The sequence below is a fragment of the Leucoraja erinacea genome, chromosome 5 (genome assembly GCF_028641065.1).
Source record: "Leucoraja erinacea ecotype New England chromosome 5, Leri_hhj_1, whole genome shotgun sequence".
Classification (NCBI taxonomy): Eukaryota; Metazoa; Chordata; class Chondrichthyes; order Rajiformes; family Rajidae; genus Leucoraja; species Leucoraja erinaceus.
Genome location: NC_073381.1, coordinates 60,980,635 through 60,999,794, shown reverse-complemented (window position 1 = coordinate 60,999,794; position 19,160 = coordinate 60,980,635). Strand labels below are relative to the sequence as shown.

Genomic DNA, 19,160 nt, shown 5'->3' with positions numbered 1-19,160 from the left:
TAGAGAAGATTTACGTGGATGTTGCCAGGACTAGAGGGTGTGAGCTATAGGGAGAGGTTGAGTAGGTTGGCTCTCTTCTCCTTGGAGCACAGGAGGATGAGGGGTGATCTTTTTGAAGTGTACAAAATCATGAGAGGAATAGATCGGAGAGATGCATGGAGTCTTGCCCAGAGTAGGGGAATCCAGGACCAGAGGACATAGGTACAAGGTGAAGGGGAAAATATTTAATATGAATCTGAGGGGTAACCTTTTCACACAAAGGGTGGTGGGTGTATGGAACAAGCTGCCAATGAGGTCATTGAGGCTGGGACTATTCCAACGTTTAAGAACCAGTTAGACAGGTACATGGATAGGACAGGTTTGGAGGTATATGGACCAAATGCAGGCAGGTGGGACTAGCTTAGCTGGGATACGTTGGCCGGTGTGGGCATGTTGGGCTGAAGGGCCTGTTTCCACACAGTAGCACTCTATGACTATGAATTACTTTACACTGTCAGCGGTTATGATGAGCATTTCTCTTTGGTGGAAAGTTTCTATTAAGAATCATAAATTAAAGAATTTATGTTTGAAGATAAAGTAAATGTCAATTAGTAATCCTTTAAAACATTTCAAATATAATTACCATTGTCCAAGTGGATAAACTATGGCACACTGATAAATATGTAGTTCATGTTTGGACACTCCATTTTACCAATCAAAAAAGCTGTTTAACATTTAATAACTGTTTTTAGTGTTGGATCGTGTTCGTGGACTTGAAAGAATGATGATGGAAAACACTGATTCCGTTCATGCAATAATGGACTACATTACTACTTATGATAACAGTCTCTTAAACCTGAAAGAAGTACTTGAGGACGCAATCAAGACTGTTCGCAAAACTGAGGAGAAGAATAAACAAAACGTTAATGAATACCACAGAAAAAAGGTGAACACAATACTACAAACTCATAGACCAAACATTGAACTCACAAACAGAATCCAAATAAATTAATTTATTACATGTTGGAAAATGAAATTCTGATCTGCTGGTATCTATACTGAGATGCTGGCCCAGATCTTATTAGCATTGAAGAACCTCAGTCACTGATGCACCCAAGTATTAATGGATAAGGTGTTAGGAATAAAAACAAAAATATATCTACAATGCAAGTATCCAACCAGATACTAGTTTGAACAAAACATAAAGTGCTGGAGTATTTCAATGGGTCAGGCAGCATCTGTGGAGGGAATGGATAGTTGTCTTTTTGGGTTACATTGGGCTGATTATAGTAGAAGGGAGAATGCTTGAAAATAGTTGGGGCTGGACAAAGCCTGGATAGATAGCCAACAGATTGACATGGATATGGATGGTGCAGGATATGGACACACTCAGCTTATTGTGTGCTGGTCTTTCCTGCACCTCAAAGTCAACCACATAAGCACATTAGGCAACAGTTTCGATCAATACAAATTATTATGGAAGAAACTTGCTTTTGATGAGCAGAAAGCAAACTGTTGGTACTGCATGATGAAATTAGAGAGGATGTTCACAAAGGCAGAGTCTTTGATTTGGAAACCAACAGATTTTTTTTCTTGCTGATGAAAAATTATCAATTTGGAAGGATCAAAATATTTTCTTTCTTCTTTTGGGGCCATGGAATTTGTCTGAGAGAAGAAGCAGAGGATATTTTTTGGTGGAGAGGATTGTATGTATCTGGATTGACAAGAAGATGATTCATTAAGTAATGGGTGAGAAACAATGGAAAGCTAAGAGTGGTATTTTACATGAGCTAGTAACTGGGACAAGATAGTTGTACAAAACATTGGTCAAACTGCACTTAGAGCATTGTGTACAGTTCTGGTTGCTGCATTACAGAAGGATATAATAGCCATAGAGAGAATGCAGAAGATATGTATTGATATTATATTGATAGAGAAGATATAGAAGATATAGAATTAATCCAGAAGAAATTAACTGGACATTCATACCTGTTGTCATTTTGCCTCAGATCTTTCTATTCATATCGTCTTGCCTGCTGGCCATGTGTGCCTTGTAATCAGTAACTCATTACATAAATGAAGAAGCACATCCCAATCCTAACTGCTACTCGAACACTCACTTTGTCATTGATATCACTTTGTCATTGATATCACTATCAATTTCCCTGGTCAATTCGTCCCTTCCCACTCAAACCACCCCCTCTCTGGTACTTTCCCTTGCAACTGCAGGAAATGCTACACTTGTCACTTTACCTCCCCCCTTGACTCCATCCAAGGACCCAAGCAGTTTTTCCAGGTGAGGCAGAGGTTCACCTGCACCTCCTCCGACCTCAGTTATTGCATCCGCTACTCTATGTGTCAGCTGCTCTACATCGGTTAGACCAAGCGTAGGCTTGGAGATCGCTTCACTCAACACCTCCGCTCGGTTCGCACTAACCAACCTGATCTCCCGATGGCCCAGCACTTCAACTCTCCCTCCCATTCCGAATCTGACCCTTCTGTCCTGGGCCTCCTCCATGGCCAGAGTGAGGCCCACTGCAAATTGGAGGAGCAGCACCTCATATTTCGCTAGGGCATTTTACACCCCAGCGGTGTGAACATTGACTTCTCCAATTTCAGGTAGTCCTTGCTTTCTCCCTCCTTCTGCTCCCCTTCCCAGCTCTCACACTGCCTAATGTCTCCTACTCTTCCTTTCTTCTCCCCCCCCCCCCCCCACCCCCCACCTCTACATCAGTCTGGAGAAGAGTCTCGACCCGAAACGTCACCTATTCCTTCACTCCATAGATGCTGCCTCACCCGCTGAGATTCTCCAACATTTTTTCCTACCTTCGATTTTTCTAGCATCTGCAGTTCTTTCTTAAACATTCTATCAGAGATATTCTCTGTGCTTCACCCATCCTTTCTCCACTCTCTCTATGCTACTGACATGTAAATTGTTATCTCTCTACCTAAGTTAAATCATTGAGATGTTATTAAATATATTAGGAATCAGACTAGTGAATGCCTTTTCGTTGAATAATGTGCAAGTGGACATTTGGACGACGAGCTGGCTATTATATTCTCTATTGTCTGTAGACTGTCCATCTGTGGAATGGAAAGCTGCTGCAGTCTGTGGGATGTATATCATAGGACATTTCTCAAGATTAAAGAAGACAATTCGGATTGAAACATCTTTGCCATATTATCTTACTTTTGCAAAACTCAGTCAATGTAATGCTAGTACTTTGTCTTATCTCCATTCTGGGAACATGTGTCTAGGAATGCTAGATAATACATTTACTGATGACACTGAACAACAATTGTCTCTGCATGCATAGTCCGAAACTTGACAAATGGTTGTTTGGCAAATACACCAGGTATCAAGTTTTGGTTGTGATTTTCACCAGTTCTGTGGCTGCTACCATTTTAGTCTTCTCTATCCACAAGGCAGTATTAGATTAATGCAAAATTAATTTATTTTTAGTTTAGTTTAGTTTAGAGATACAGCGTGGAAACAGGCCCTTCGGCCCACCGAGTCCAAACCTACCAGCGATCCCCGCACTAGGAACAATTTACACTTATACCAAGTCAATTAACCTACAAACCTGTACGACTTTGGAGCGCTGGAGGAAACTGATGATCTTGGAGAAAGCCTACGTGGTCACGGGGTGAACGTACAAGCTCCGTACAGACAGCACCTGCAAGCATTGTACAGCAGCAAATCCACCCGCTGCGCCACCAGGCCACCCATTTACTGCTATTTCAGGGAATTCTGAATGATATCCAAACAGATAGATTCATAAAACTGTCTGGAATATCTCTGAAACGTCAGAGGATGAGGGGAGACTTGATAGAAGTACATAAAATTGTGAGAGGCGTAGATAGGGTAGACAGTCTGTATCTTTATCCCAAGGAGGAAATGTTCAACGAAATTCATATCTACAAGGTGAGAGGGGGAAAGTTTTATGTAAATGTATGGAGCAAGTTTTTTTACACAGAGAGTGGTGGGGGCCTGAACCGCATTGCCGGGGGTGGTGGTAGAGGAAGATACATTAGTGCTATTTAAGAGTCTTTCAGATAGGCACATGGAAGTATAAGAAACAGAGGGATGTGGATCATCACGTTTACCTTAGCACCGTGTTTGGCACAAACATTATGGGCTGAAAGGCCCATTCCTGTGCTGTACTGTTCTATTATTTATTATAAGTATAAGACCCCACCAATGTAAGAACTTTAAACAATTTTGGTGTTCTTTTTTCTTCTGCAGAGATTACATGATGAATTGAACAAACATTTTGATGCTGTTAATGTGACCCTTCAAATGGCTAATGATGATCTAAATGGCACAGAGCTCGCAATATCAGAAATACAAAACAAAATTATGGTAAGATATGTTAGAAATCACATAAATGCTAATAATTAGTAGGTGTGAAAGCCAAGGACTGGGTCAAAATACAATGATCTGAATTATTTCTTTAAACATCTCATTGAGAGTGAACTAAATATTGAAATATAAACATAAGAATTACTCAAATAAAGGTAATTTTTTCAAAATTAATTTAGGAATGTTGTAATAATATTTGAACAGATATGGAATTGAAATAATTATCTTTGGAGAAAAAAAAATCCATGTGTAAAATTAGTATTTCCCGCCCAGAAAAATGATTAACAGTCATAGTAGCTTGTTACACTTTGACCAATTCATTGTCACCTCGTGTAATCAAACAGCATTTTCAGAGCTTTCAGAGTGAGAATAGTCTGCATATTACTGAAGTTCTCATCGATTCACTGACCTGCTAGTATCCTAAAGAAAACTGCAACAGCACACTCTTTAGAGTTTACTTTTTAGGCAGCCCTTTGGTATCAAGGATAACTTATGTCCTCTTCAGTTTTGTGGGTTCTGAGATGGGCAAAAAAAATGTTGGAACCATAGTCATACAACATGGAAATAAGCCCTTCCGCTCAACTTGCCCATGCCGACCAACTTGCCCTATCTACATTTGTTCCACCTGCGTAAGTTGGCTCATATCCCTCTTAATTGTCTCTTAACTGTTGTGATGGTACCTGCCCAACTACCTCCTCCCGCAGCTCATTCCATATACCTACCATCCTTTGTGTGAAAAGGTTGCCCCTCAGGTTCTTAATAAATCTTTCCCCCCTTACCTTAAACCTACGTCCCCTGATTCTTGATTCTCCTCCACTGGGTAAAAGACGTTGTGCTTTTACCCCCATCTATTCCTTTAATGATTTTGTACACCTCTATAAGACCGCCTCTCCTTCTCCAGCGCTCCAAGAAATAAAGTCCTAGCCTGCTCAACCTCTCCCTATAACTCAGGCCCTCGAGTCCTGGCAATGTCTTTCTAAATCTTCTCTACACCATTTTCAGATTAACACCATCCTTCCCATAACAGCGTGCAAAAACTGAACACAACTCTCTAAACGTGGCCTCACCAATACAGGAACCACAGACTCTTCACAGATGTGGCAAAAAGTTTTGGAGAAGGTGTTGGGTGGACAGTTTTGATTTGGTCCAAATGTTTCCGTGATTTATACGCGGCTTCTCTGTGTTCGATGTCCATATCTGATTAATTGTCTGGCGCTGTTGGCAAATTGCATTGTCAGGTCGTGGATCAATGAAATCAAGATCGACCGCTTCACCCAGTCTAGGCATCACATTTTTGGGGGGACTTTCGGGAAAAATGTCAAGTACGCTCTAGTACGTTTGTCCGGATTAAAGGAGATGCCGGACTATCAGTTGCCAGAAAATCAGTGGTGTACCTGTACATGCTTAATGTCCCAATATGTTTCTCTTACATTTGAAGCACATTTAATGTTTTGTAGCCAATTACAGCAAACAAACCCCACCATAAAAATTAGATCAATGACCAATCTTTAGGGTTGCCTGTTGACAGTTAGGAAATTATAGTTAGGCCATCAAATGAGCTCCTGTCTCTTCTTCAGACAGTATCAAAAGAGCTTTTCATCAGTCTGGAAAAGTAAACAAGATCTAAGTCCCATACAAAGAACAGCACCTCCATCATCCCAAATCTTTGTCTGCCATTTCCCTCCACAGATGCCATTGAATTCCTGCAGCATTTTGTTTTACTCAAGATATCACCATTTGCAATCTTTTGCGTCTCCATCACATCGATCCATTTAGCTCTCAGCACTATGCTGTTTAATTAAAAGCTTTCAATATTTTTTTAATTGCCTTGTCCATTACAATGGTTTAAACACAGCAATATGATTCACAACTAAAAAAAATATTTCCTTTATTAATGTTATTAGTCAAAGTTCTGTGGAAATTGTAGATTCCCAGCCAAGAGCCACAAAGCATCCATCTCAATAGACTCCAATGAATTTGTTAGGAACAGCAGAAAATCCTAGATTAAGGTCAACCAACGTCATTGGAGTGAGCCTGAAAACTGAGGTTTCAGACATGGACCCAGTCTCCTGAAGAAGAACAGTTTCTAAAAAGGAAAGAAAAGGGAGGTGAAGAACATGTAGACATACACACAGATCATGAGGGTATAAGTAAAGGGATCTGTATACATTTTGTGTGGAGGAAAGGGAAATGATAGAAATCTATGTGTGAAGATAACTTAAATAGTACGTTTTACATTGTGCCAACATCTGATGCATTTTAACGTTTAATCAGCATCTTAATGTGTTTTTATTAGTCACCATGGGGATATCTGCCATTCTCGGCCTTCAAATGGTACAGGATTCATTGTGATATGGTTAGCATTTCAAATGTAAGCCAGTCCTCTAATGATGGGGCACTAACTTGGTATCGCACTTGAGTGTCAACATAGATTTATGTACTTGAATTCCAGAAGTGGACTTGAACTTTGTGCCAAGAGTCCAACCAACTGAGTCATAGCTGACTCAAAAAGACAATAGAAGGCAAAATACAATAAGAGAATTTTAAAAATATATACGAAAAGCTTAAACCTAAACAGAGACGCAAGTAAACCAGTGCAGTGACATTAATGTGTGGTATAATATCAATCAGAAATACATTTCTGAGCATAGATCTGTTCAGAGGCAGACACAAAGTACTGGAGTAACTCAGCAGGTCAGGCAACATCTCTGGAGAGCATGGATAGGTAGTTGCTGCTTCTGATCAGGACCCTCTTCCGACTTTTTCAAACCATTTTAACTCCCCTTCCCATTCCCATGCTGACCTTGCTGTTCACAACCTCCTCCATTGCCAGAGTGAGGTCAATCGTTAACTAGAGGAACATCACTGCATATTCTGCTTGGTAGCTTTCAACCCAATGGTATGAACATTAATTTCCCTAATTCTAGGTAACTAACCTACAAAGGTTGACCTATAAAACCTCCCCCTCCCCCCTCCGCCTCACCAAAGAAAGAGTCTGAAGAAAGATGCTGACCCGAAACGTCACCTATCCATGTTTTCCAAAAAAGCTGTCTTTCCCACTGAATAACCTTTTGAGTCATTTTTTGGACACATTTCCATGTCTCTACATTTTCTGTTCAAAGCCGTCTGGCAATGATTCCTCTTCCATCTGTAAAAAATTAACTTTTTAATAACTTGACATTGGCATGGTACCTTACTTACAGTTTTACTATTAATATTAGTTAGTACTTCTGAAGTTTTACTTTCATTACGGGGAGTTTACAATAACAAAAACATGGGTTTCTAACTTTTGATTTGCTTTTTGTGAATGACGTTCCTTTCAGAACCTGTCTACATTCCATGCCTCAATAGACGGTGCCCAGAATGTATTGCGGCAGAAACTAACAAATCTCTCCATCTATGATAAAGATCTGGCTCTCCGGGCTATAAATCAAGCCGAAGATCTTCGCAAAAATGCAGCAGAATTGTCCAAGTAAGTTGCACTATTCAATGGGTCCATGTAACAAAATTCAGGCAAAAATATAAGTACAATTAAATAAAAGACAATAGCTCAGTTTGTGTCAGAAATCTAATATTTCCTTATACCATTTTCTAGTGCCTAATTCTACATATCCCCTTCATATTCAAAATGGACATCTTAAACAGGTGAATAGAATAGAATAGAATAGAATAGAATAGAATAGAATGCCTTTTATTGTCATTCAAACAGACAAGGTTTGAACAAAATTTCATTCCTACAGTCATGACATTACAAAAAAAACCAAGACACACACTTAACACAATTTACACAAACATCCATCACAGTGAATCTCCAACACCTCCTCACTGTGATGGGAGGCAAAAGTCTTATTTCTCCCGCGTTCTTCTCCAGCGATCCAGCAGTCCAACTGCAACATCGAGGCGACTGGGGCTCACGATGTTAAAGCCCCCGGCAGGTGATGGTAAGTCCCGCGGCCGTTTAAGCCGCGCCGGGCAATGTTAGGCCCCGCTCCGAGTCATTTAAACCCCGCGATTCCAGCAGGAGAAGTTGCCGTTGCGGGAGCTCCGAAAGCGGTCTCCCACCAGGGACCTGCGAGCTCCCAATGTTCCTGTCCACCGGGCCTGCAGCCGGAGCCTCCAAAACTCCGAAGTCGGCCAGCTTCGCGATGACGAGTCCGCAGGCTCCGCGACTGGAGCCCTCAGGTTGTTTCCGGTTGGAGGCCGCCGCTGGCTCCATGATGTTAGGCCCAATGACACCGGAGACCCGACTGGGAAAAAGTCGGGTCCCCGTACAGAGAAGAGATTAAACGGTTTCCCCCACCCCCCCCATATATACTCAGCTAAAAAAGAATAAACATTTAAACCAATAACATACGTCTAACGGGAGAAAAATAAAAAAAGGACAGACGGACTGCAGTTGAGCCATTGCCGTTAGGCGCCGCCACTTCGCAGAGAAAACATTTGATTTGGGCTTCTTCTGTCCAAATCTCTCTTGGCTCATGCCACGGTTAAAATTGTCTGTTGTATTTAAAGCATCATTGAAATACAAAAGCTATTACAGTTAATCCCACGTCCACTGGAACAGGCAACCGTTCTCTGCCGATACAGGGAAATAAAACCATTGCAAATGGGATAACAGCAGAGATATGCTGTGAACGCATCCTGACACTTTAATTCCCTGCGTCCAATATTCATCCAAGGCAGACGGTGATTAAAATCAGTTCCTATGTCTCACTATTAAAATCAGTTCCTATGTCTTACTATAGAGTCATAGAGAGTCATGCAGTCGTACAGCATGGGAACAGGCCCTTCGGCCCAACTTGCTCACACCAACCAACAGGTCCCATGTACATTAGTCCCACCTGCCTGTGTTTGGCTCACATCCCTCCAAACCCATCCTATTTTCAGACAGGAAGCAAAGAGTAGGAGTGAACAGGTCCTTTTCAGAATGGCAGGCAGTGGCGAGTGGAGTGTCGCAAGGCTCTGTGTTGGGGCCGCAACTGTTTACCATATATATCAATGATTTGGAAGAGGTAATTAGGAGCAACATTAGCAAGTTTGCGGATGGCACAAAGCTGGGTGGCAGTGTGAACTGTGAAGAGGATGTTAAGAGGTTGAGTGAGTGGGCAGATGCATGGCAGATGCAGTATAATATAGATAAATGTGAGGTTATCCACTTTGGTGACAAAAACAAGGGGGCAGATTATTATCTTAATTGGGTTAGGTTAGGTAAGGGGGAGGTACAGGCGACCTGCCTGAGTGTCCTGGTACACAGGTCACTGAAGGTGGCATGCCTGTCCAGCTGTTTTTGATGAATTTTGTTGGCCTTCATAATGTAGGATTTCAGTATTTTATGTAGACAGTTTCTGTGCAGTTGGGGGGTAGGACTCTGGTGAGGGGGGGGGAAACTTTTGAATCTCTCCTGCTGCACTGGAGACCCGACCTTTTCTCGTCGGGTCTCAGATGTCGTTGGGGCCGCAACGAGGAGCGGGTTCCACGGGAAGAAGCCGGGATGGTGGGACTCTGGTGAGGAAAGATTGAAAAGACTAGCCGTATATCGCTGGAGCTTAGAAGAGACCGAGCGGGATGGATAGCGGTGGACTGGACAAGCTAGATGCAGCTGCCGCTGCTCAATGCTGGGCGTGCTGAACCGGAGGCTGCTGTCTTAGCGGGGAGGTCATTTAAGACGGAGGTGAGAAAAAACTTTTTCACCCAGAGAGTTGTGAATTTGTGGAATTCCTGCAACAGAGAATCAGTGGAGGCCGAGTTGCTGGGTGGATTTAAGAGCTCCTTAGATAGAGCTCTAGGGGCTAGTGGAATCAAGGGATATGGGGAAAGGCAGGCACGGGTTATTGATAGCGCACGATCAGCCATGATTGCAACACCAAGGCCCGCTGGCTTCAAGGGCCAAATGGCAATCGCCATCCTGCAGCCGGGGGCTATGTTTCTATGTGACTCTGACTCTGACATCGGGGGGGAGAGAGTGCAGTGGAGAGATAAGTTTTTTTTGGCCTTCCATCACAACTACCTTATGGAAATAATAAACTATTCCTTTTAAACAGTATTTTGTTGTGTCTGAGTCTATTTGTGTGTAATGTATGGTCCAGAAACGGCATTAAATGCTTGGACCTCCTATGGGTCCAATATTGACCAATTAAAGAGGCTGAGCTTGACTGCAACGACTTGACTCAATGAGGCACAGCGAGACCTGAGATGTCCTTGTACACCGGTCACTGATTGGCATGCAAGTACAGCTGGTAGTGATGAATGGAATGGAATGTTGGCCTTCATAACAAGAGGATTTCAGTATAGGAGTAGACAGGTTCTTCTGCAGTTGTATAGGGCTCTGGTAAGACCACATCTGGAGTATTGCGTACAGTTTTGGTCTCCTAATTTGAGGAAGGACATCCTTGTGATTGAGGCAGTGCAGTGTAGGTTCACGAGATTGATCCCTGGGATGGTGGGACTGTCATATGAGGAAAGATTGAAAAGACTAGGCTTGTATTCACTGGAGTTTAGAAGGATGAGGGGGATCTTATAGAAACATATAAAATTATAAAAGGACTGGACACGCTAGATGCAGGAAAAATGTTCTCAATGTTGGGCATCCAGAACCAGGAGCCACAGTCTTAGAATAAAGAGGAGGTCATTTAAGACTGAGGTGAGAAAAAACTTTTTCAGAGAGTTGTGAATTTGTGGAATTCCCTGCCACAGAGGACAGTGGAGGCCAAATCACTGGATGGATTTAAGAGAGAGTTAGATAGAGCTCTAGGGGCTAGTGGAATCAAGGGATATGGGGAGAAGGCAGGCACGGGTTATTGATAGGAGACGATCAGCCATGATCGCAATGAATGGCGGTGCTGGCTCAAAGGGCCAAATGGCCTCCTCCTGCACCTATTTTCTATGTTTCTATGTTTCTATCCATGTACTTGTCTACATGTTTCTTAAAAGTTGTGATAGTATCTGCCTCAACTACCTCATCTACGAAATAATAAACTATTCCTTTTCTAACAGTATTTTGAAGAGTACTGATGCAAATGGTATCGTCCAGAAGGCAATAAATGCTTCAAATGTCTATGACAATATTGTCCAATATGTGACAGAGGCTGAGCAGAATGCAACGACTTTGCTCAATGCAGCACAGAGAGCTGAAGATGTAAGTGTTTCTGTTTCTATTCTGTTAAAGACTGAAAAAAACATAGATAAGCGTGGAACTTTTTCTCTTAGAAATGGGAAATTGCTGCCATGTCTCCTGGCTTTGTGCAAGTAAGTACCGTGTAAATATCATTACCTATCAAAGAGAAATGTAACTACCTATTTTAACCTTGTTAGTGGAGCTGAAAATGTTAAAGTTAGGAAAATACTGCCATAGCACAGAAACAGTCCCTTCAGCCCTTTGAGTTTGTGAATTATTATTATTATTATTATTATTATTATTATTATTATTATTATTAACATTATACTTATGGGCGCCTTTCAAAGACTCCCAAGGACGCTTTACAAAATTTAATAATCAGATTACCAAAAAACATATAAGCAGATATAACGCAAGGTGAATCACATTGCACAAATGAAAAGTAGAAGCAGAGTACTAACATCTAGGTAAACACCTTGTAGTCAAAGAGAACTACTGCATAAAACAAACTTTTCAGTCCACTGAATCCGCACAGACTATCAATGACCTGTTTACACCAATCTTGTGTTAATCTCATTTATTATTCTCCCCACATTCTCAGAAACTATTCGCAGATTCTACCACTCACCTACACAATTGGGGCAATTTATAGTGGCCAATTAACTTATCATCCCGCACATTTTTGGATTATAGGAGGAAACTGGAGCATTCAAAGGAAACCCACACAGTCTAACGCAGGACATACAAACTTCACACTAACAACACACAAAGTCAGGATTGAACCCTGTTCTCTGGCTCTGTGAGGCAGCTGCTTTACAACTGTGTCACTGTGCTGCTGCATGGATAATTAACATGCTAGGAGCTCATATGAAGACAACTTGAGAGAAAAATACATTGCTTAATGGGTAGGTTGAGAAGTGCCAGTGCCAATATACTACCTGTAATAATTTTGATTCTCAAACTGTCTGGAAACTGTTACATACTTAAAAATCTCTTCCTTGACTGATTGGCATTTAAAGATTTATTTATGGTTTCCTTAAGTATTTCTGGTGTTTCAGCAGAGGTCTTAAACCAGATAATTAAAAAATAGAATTAAAGAAAAGGAAAGGAGTTGCCTTTGGCTCAGTGGAAATACTTTGACCATGAATCAAATGGACATGGTGTCAAGGCTCATTCTATCAATATTGGCCTGATGAAACTTTAATTGAAGGAGCACTGCAGTATTAGAAAAGTTGTCTTTAAAAAGGCACTTTAATCCAAATTTTCAATCTCTGTTTCTGCCACAAAAGGTAATTATTTGCAAGAGGACCTTCCCACGCAGTATGCCAGTTATATATTGGGTGGCAATCAGTGGTAAATCACAATCCATGTTAGCAAATATGTAAGAGAACTGTGCAGATATACCAATTTGTCAGCCAATTCCTGCCCATTGTAAAGTTTCTGGAAAAACAAAACCTGGCTGTATTGCCAGGTACAGTTTATGTTCCTGGAATGTTCCTACTTTAAGTTGTGTGTGAAACATAGAAATAGAAACAGGAGCTGGACATTTGGCCCCTTTTGATGTGGCCTTATTAATATGATTATGGCTGACCATCTTTCATGAGATTACAATAGATAAATAATTAGTCCAAGTGTCAAGTGAAGAGTCAAGAGTGTTTAATTGCCATATGCACTGAAAACAGAACAATGAAACTCTTACTTGGTGTATTTTAACAGGTGTGCAGAAGCTTTTGTTGAACCTAGATGTCAACGTTTTCAGACTCCTGTATCACCTTACCTATGGCAAGAGTGAAATGAGAGTATGGGCAGGGTGATGTGGGTTCTTGGTGATGTTGGACACCTTTTTGAAGCAGCGCCCCCTATAGATCTCCTTGATGGTTGGGAGGTCAGCACCCATGATGGACTGGGCGGTGTCCACCACATTTTGTAACCCGTTTCATTCCTGGGTGTTCGAGTTGCCAAAACCAGGCTGTGATGCAACCAGTCAATATGTTCTCTATCGTGCACCTGTAGAATTTCAAGACGTACCAAATCTCAACAGATAAATCCCAGCTAAAAGTTGCAAATTTTTACAGGGATTTATTATTTAAGCTGTGTGTAAATACCAATCTGTCAGAAAAGTTCTGCCAAGAATAAAATCCAACTTATTGTATCATGGATTACTTTTATTTGCTGATTGACCTTGATTGAAACCTTCCTAGTCAAGGAAGGGAAGTCTGGCTGAGTATGTTGAGAATGTAACATGATTGTTTTACAGGCTGTTGAAGGAATTCAAACACAGAGCACATGGCACAGAAACATCAGTGAGGTGCTTTTGAAGAAAGCAAACGAATTAGCTGAGACAATGGAAGACTGTAAGTACAGACATTCAAAGTAGGAGTGCAATTTTGAGCCCTCAGAGAATTCTTGAGCATTTCCTGATGCAGAACTCCCTCTCATTCCAAAAGCAGGTTTCCTTTTGTGTAGTTAAGGTCTTTATCGTTGAACGGGTCATGGAAAGTCAGCAATGATTTGAATCAAGTCTGGTTTCAGAAGCGAGGGAGGGAATTGTTAGGGATGGAAGTGATCTTGTGGCAAAGGTGCGGATGGATATGGTTGTGAGATGTGATGTTGGAGGCTAGCCAGTGTGGGGAAGGAAGGAACAACAAGCCTATCCCTTTCACTTTCTTGAAGCTGCCAGGTTTTTTGGTATGAATTTCCAAATATTTTTTGAACCTTGAGACATGTAGCCTTCTCAATGTAATTAAATGGTTGATCTGCCCCCCCACTTTACAACCTACCTCCATTGAAACCATCTGGCCTGGAGCCTATTTTTGTTTTCTTTCTGCAGGAATTTATGATTTATATGATTTGATTTATGGTATATTCATACAATCATGCCATATGATTTATGTCTTAATGACTACCTATGAGATATTGGGATGACAAGTTCAGCAATTATTGTAAATTCCTAATTGTCATGCTTTGATGATTGCTAAGGTTATATTTTTCCATCTTAAGGTATGCAGGTCACAACCCCAAAAGGCATTTTAAGAGTAATACACGATCGGGAATCTGAATGTAGTTTGGGGAGGAGGGGGGTGGGGGTGGTTTGTGCACCAAAAGTATGTCCTATTTCTGCTTACAGGCAGACAGTGTGTCTTCACGATGGCAACATCCAAATGTAAGGTTGTGATGAAGAAAATTCTGGCCAAGGAAGTTGTTTCCCTGTCCAAGCTCTCTTCTGAAACTAGACTTGATTAAAATCAGTGCGGAGTTTGCATGAATTGCTGAACTATAAAGCCCTTAAGTAAACACAGCTGCATTTCAGATTCATTGCCTTGTAAAAATTGAACAATTTTTATTTTCTATCTACTATATTACTAAATCTCTGTTCTTGACCGCTTTTGGCCTTCTGTGCTGTGATTTCTGAGAGAACGCCGCCACCTACGGCTGTCATTTTTGGCCACCTCGCTCAGAGCCCCCCTCCGCCGCATGTGTGCCGAGGATTATTCCCGTCGATGAAAAATGACAGATATATTAATGTTTTTACAAAATTCTCCATTCTCTCTCCTGCCCCTGCTGGAGGGAGGGGGAGGGACTATAAAACCAATCAGTCTCTGCAAGGAAGTGATGTGCCTCAATCAGTCTCTGCAAGTGGTGTGCCTCAATCAGAGCTCTGAATAACACTGAACAAATGTCTCCACAGCTGAGAGTACCCATAATGTAGTTTGAAAATGAAAATATGGTTAGTTTGAGGGGAAAAAAGCACTGCCTGCAAATGGTTGTTTGGGTTGAAGTAAAAAGGCACCCTCTCTCTCCCTCCCCTCCTCTTTCTCCTCACTTCTCACTCCCTATCCCTCTCTCTTTCTTTCTCTCTCCCCCCTGTCTCTCTCCCTTTCTCTCGCTCTCTCTCCCCCTCCTCTCCCCCCCTCCCTCCCCCCCTCACCATCCCCCCCCCTCTCCTCTTCCCCCCCTCCTCTCTCCCCCCCCCCCTCCTCTCCCCCCCCCCCCACTTCTCCTCCCCTTCTCTCTCTCTCCCCCCCTCTCTCTCTCCCCCCCCCCCCCCTCCTCCTCCCCCCCCTCATTTCTCCCCCCCCTCATCTCCTCCCCCTCCTCCTCCTCTCCTCCTCTCTAACCCCTCCCCCCCCCCCCCCCCCCCCCTCTCTAGATGTGACTGCAAGTTGGGGGCTATGCGTCAGTAGATAGGGTGGTTATGGGGTAAAAGGAGCAAATTAATAATATTAATATAATATCAAGGGGGGTAATTATCGTGAGTGTGTGTGACACTGCATGCAGGTGATACTTGGATTTAAGAAGCTTTTGGATTGGCATGTAGATATGCAAGGAATGGAATTGATCACCTGCAGGCATGGACATTTGAGGCTGAAGGGTTTTTTCCTTTGCTGTACTGTTCTATGTTCTATGTTCTTGGGGAATTTTATGAAAGGCAGCTCAGTTTCATGGCAAGGTAGCAAGTTGAAAATCTGATCTAAGTCTCAAAAAGTAAATAAAATGTTTCATGACTTTAATATTATAACTGTATCCTTTAACTGATATTTTCACACCCATAAAAAGAAATGTGAAGAGCAGTAAAATTGCTCAGAGGAAATTGTTTTAACTTGGATGTGTTTCCAGGAATACACTCTTCCTGGAAACATAACAGAATTATTTCCAAGTCTTTTCATATCACCTGAGAAATTTTAACAGAGCGCATTCTAGGTTGAGTTGTGTTGTTAAAAGGGTGTCAAATTATGCCATTTCCTGCACAATGCTCATTTTGGAGGGTTGGCAGGAAATTAGATCACGTTTATTCAGTCAGTCCCACAACAAATTGGCTTCAATAGTTCAAAAAAAGACACAAATTGCTTGACTGACTCGGTGAGTCAGGCAGCATCTCTGGAGAACATAGATAGTTGGCTTTACCTATCCATGTTCTCCAGAGATGCTGCCTGACCTGTTGAGGTACTCCAGGACTTTATGTCTTCTTTTGTAAACCATAATCTGCTGTTCTATGTTTCTCTTAAGTTTTAATACTGTTGTGTTGGACTCAGAATCCACTCTGATAACTTCTGCTGCTTTCCTTCTATTCTTTTGGCTCAGCACCTTTAATGCCACAGAATATCCCTGGACAAGATCACTACCAATTGTTCCTGATCCTGACTGATCCTGCCGACAGCCACCCCCTCTCACTGCCACAACTGCCACCCCAAAATCATCAAGCATTCCGACTGCTCCTGGTGCAAAACCACCCTGATTGTCAGTTGGCTACCTAGAATCACAGAACAGTTACAGGATGGAAGGAGGTCATTCAACCCATCAAGTCCATATCCATTTATTTGCAGGGAAAGTTCATTTGGGCCTGGTCCATAGTTTTTGCTCCCAAGCTGTATTTTTTTTTTCTTTCCAAATATTTATCCAACTTGCATTTGAAAGTTATCATTGAATCGTTATCCACGACCTTTCACCTGGCACTTCATTCCAAATTCTAATGTTGTTATGTTAGCTTTCATTGCAAAGGGATTTGAGTATAGGAGCAGGGAGGTTCTACTTGCAGTTGTACAGGGTCTTGGTGAGACCACACCTGGAGTATTGCGTACAGTTTTGGTCTCCAAATCTGAAGAAGGACATTATTGCCCATAGAGGGAGTGCAGAGACGGTTCACCAGACTGATTTGTGGGATGTCAGGACTGTCTTATGAAAAAAGACTGGATAGACTTGGTTTATACTCTCTAGAATTTAGGAGATTGAGAGGGGATCTTATAGAAACTTACAAAATCTTAAGGGGTTGGACAGGCTAGATGCAGGAAGATTGTTCCCGATGTTGGGGAAGTCCAGGACAAGGGGTCACAGCTTCAGGATAAAGGGGAAATCCTTTAAAACCGAGATGAGAAGAACTTTTTTCACGCAGAGAGTGGTGAATCTCTGGAACTCTCTGCCACAGAGGGTATTGAGGCCAGTTCATTGGCTATGTTTAAGAGGGAGTTAGATGTGGCCCTTGTGGCTAAAGTGAGCAGGGGGTATGGAGAGAAGGCAGGTTAGGGATACTGAGTTGGATGATCAGCCATGATCATAATGAAATGCGGTGCAGGCTCGAAGGGCCGAATGGCCTACTCCTGCACCTATTTTCTATGTTTCTATGTTTCTAAAATTATTTTACAGATCACTATCATTCTTTGTCCCCTAGTTGTTCATTTTTCTGTCAATTAGAACCGTTCTGTTCTATTCTATCTAGTTCCTTAAATAACTGTTGGATTTCCTCTCAACCTTTTCTGTTCCAAGGAGAGCAATCCCATCTTTTTCATATAATTACCCATAGAGTTAACACCCCTGATCCCTGACCATTCTAATCGATCTCCTCAGCATTGTCTCCAAGGCTTTCTAGTCCTTTTTTTTAATGTAGTGCTAAGGCTAATTACTTCAGTGGTGGTTGAACCAATGCTTTAAAATAATTATTTATTGCTTCCTTTTTGTGGATTTCTACACTTCTATTTACAATTCCACAATTCCACCTTTGTGTTCAATCTCTTTTTCTATGTGCTATGTCACCTTCTACAGTTTATGCTTGCAGTCCCCTGGACTGTTCATATGTCCCTTTCAGAATTGTGCCCTCAGGTTTATATTGGTTTTTCCAAACAAATTATTTCTGTATTGAATTACATCCAATCATTGCCTTTGGCCAGGAATTCCACAAACTCTTGACCTTGACAACCCCCCAATTGTTAATGACCCTCAATCCCTGATTTCAATGTTTTCCAATCATCCATGACCCCAAAGCAATTATCAACAAATTCAACACCCTTAGTCTCATCATTCCTGATACTCCATGCTCCTTAATTGCTTCATATATTAAATAGCACCCCAATGTACTCATGCCAATAATTCCCAGTCTGTTAACACACTCCCCATGTCCAATTGGATATGTACAGTAACCAACAGATATTTCTCCATCACCCAGCCCCACACACCTCTGCACTCCACACCTCTGCACCTCTACGCCCCCAAACCCAGCTACCAGCAAATTAAGTTTAGTTGTGCTCAGGGGCCAGGGCCTCAGATGAGCACCTTGGTCCATGACTAAAGCACCATGGTTTCCAATGACAATGGCTTTAATTGGACACTACATTTTTACATTTAAGAGACCAGTTGAAATTTTTGGTAATTAGATTAAGGACATAAGACTGAGAAGTATTTGAAATTTTCCAATTCAGTGATAACCATGTTTCTTTTAGATTATGTATATTATGACCTGACAAAGAGAAATTTGAACAAGTGCCTGTGGGAATGTATGTGTTCGTTTAAGAGTATCTTATAATTCATTAGTAATTTAATATCACGTACCTTGCTACAGATGGGGCTTTTTATGAGACCAGGCACCAGGTGGATGTAGTTATTAGGAAGAAAAATGATACAATGAACCTCTTGTCAGATGCTATCAATCGATTGTCATCAATGGAACCAAGTAAGTGCATTTCAGAGATATGTTCCCTTGAGATATGTTAGCAACTTTTATTTACAACAATATTCTAACCTTGGAAAAACTGGTGGTGGTGAATGGGCGTGTTTAGCTGCATTTAGTCGTTTACATTAATCAGCAGGGATGGGAGTCTCTCCATTTGCAAAAATGGACCACAATTCAAAACAGATACCTGAGCCCATGTAACCCATAGCTTTGTGGCCAAATGTATAGATTTTCTCCTCCTTAAATCTAATATATCCCCCAGG

At 41.7% G+C, this 19,160-nt stretch overlaps 1 protein-coding gene across 1 annotated transcript in view; it reads left to right on the top strand.

The window, feature by feature from the left end:
* lama4 (laminin, alpha 4) overlaps positions 1-19,160 on the top strand; it is a 124,748-nt gene that overhangs the window by 63,911 nt on the left and 41,677 nt on the right. Inside the window, exons 13-18 of the mRNA XM_055635767.1 lie at positions 732-925; positions 4,226-4,342; positions 7,666-7,814; positions 11,336-11,477; positions 13,714-13,810; positions 18,787-18,897. Coding sequence (XP_055491742.1) covers positions 732-925; positions 4,226-4,342; positions 7,666-7,814; positions 11,336-11,477; positions 13,714-13,810; positions 18,787-18,897 — 810 coding nt within the window. The remainder of the gene's footprint in view (positions 1-731; positions 926-4,225; positions 4,343-7,665; positions 7,815-11,335; positions 11,478-13,713; positions 13,811-18,786; positions 18,898-19,160) is intronic.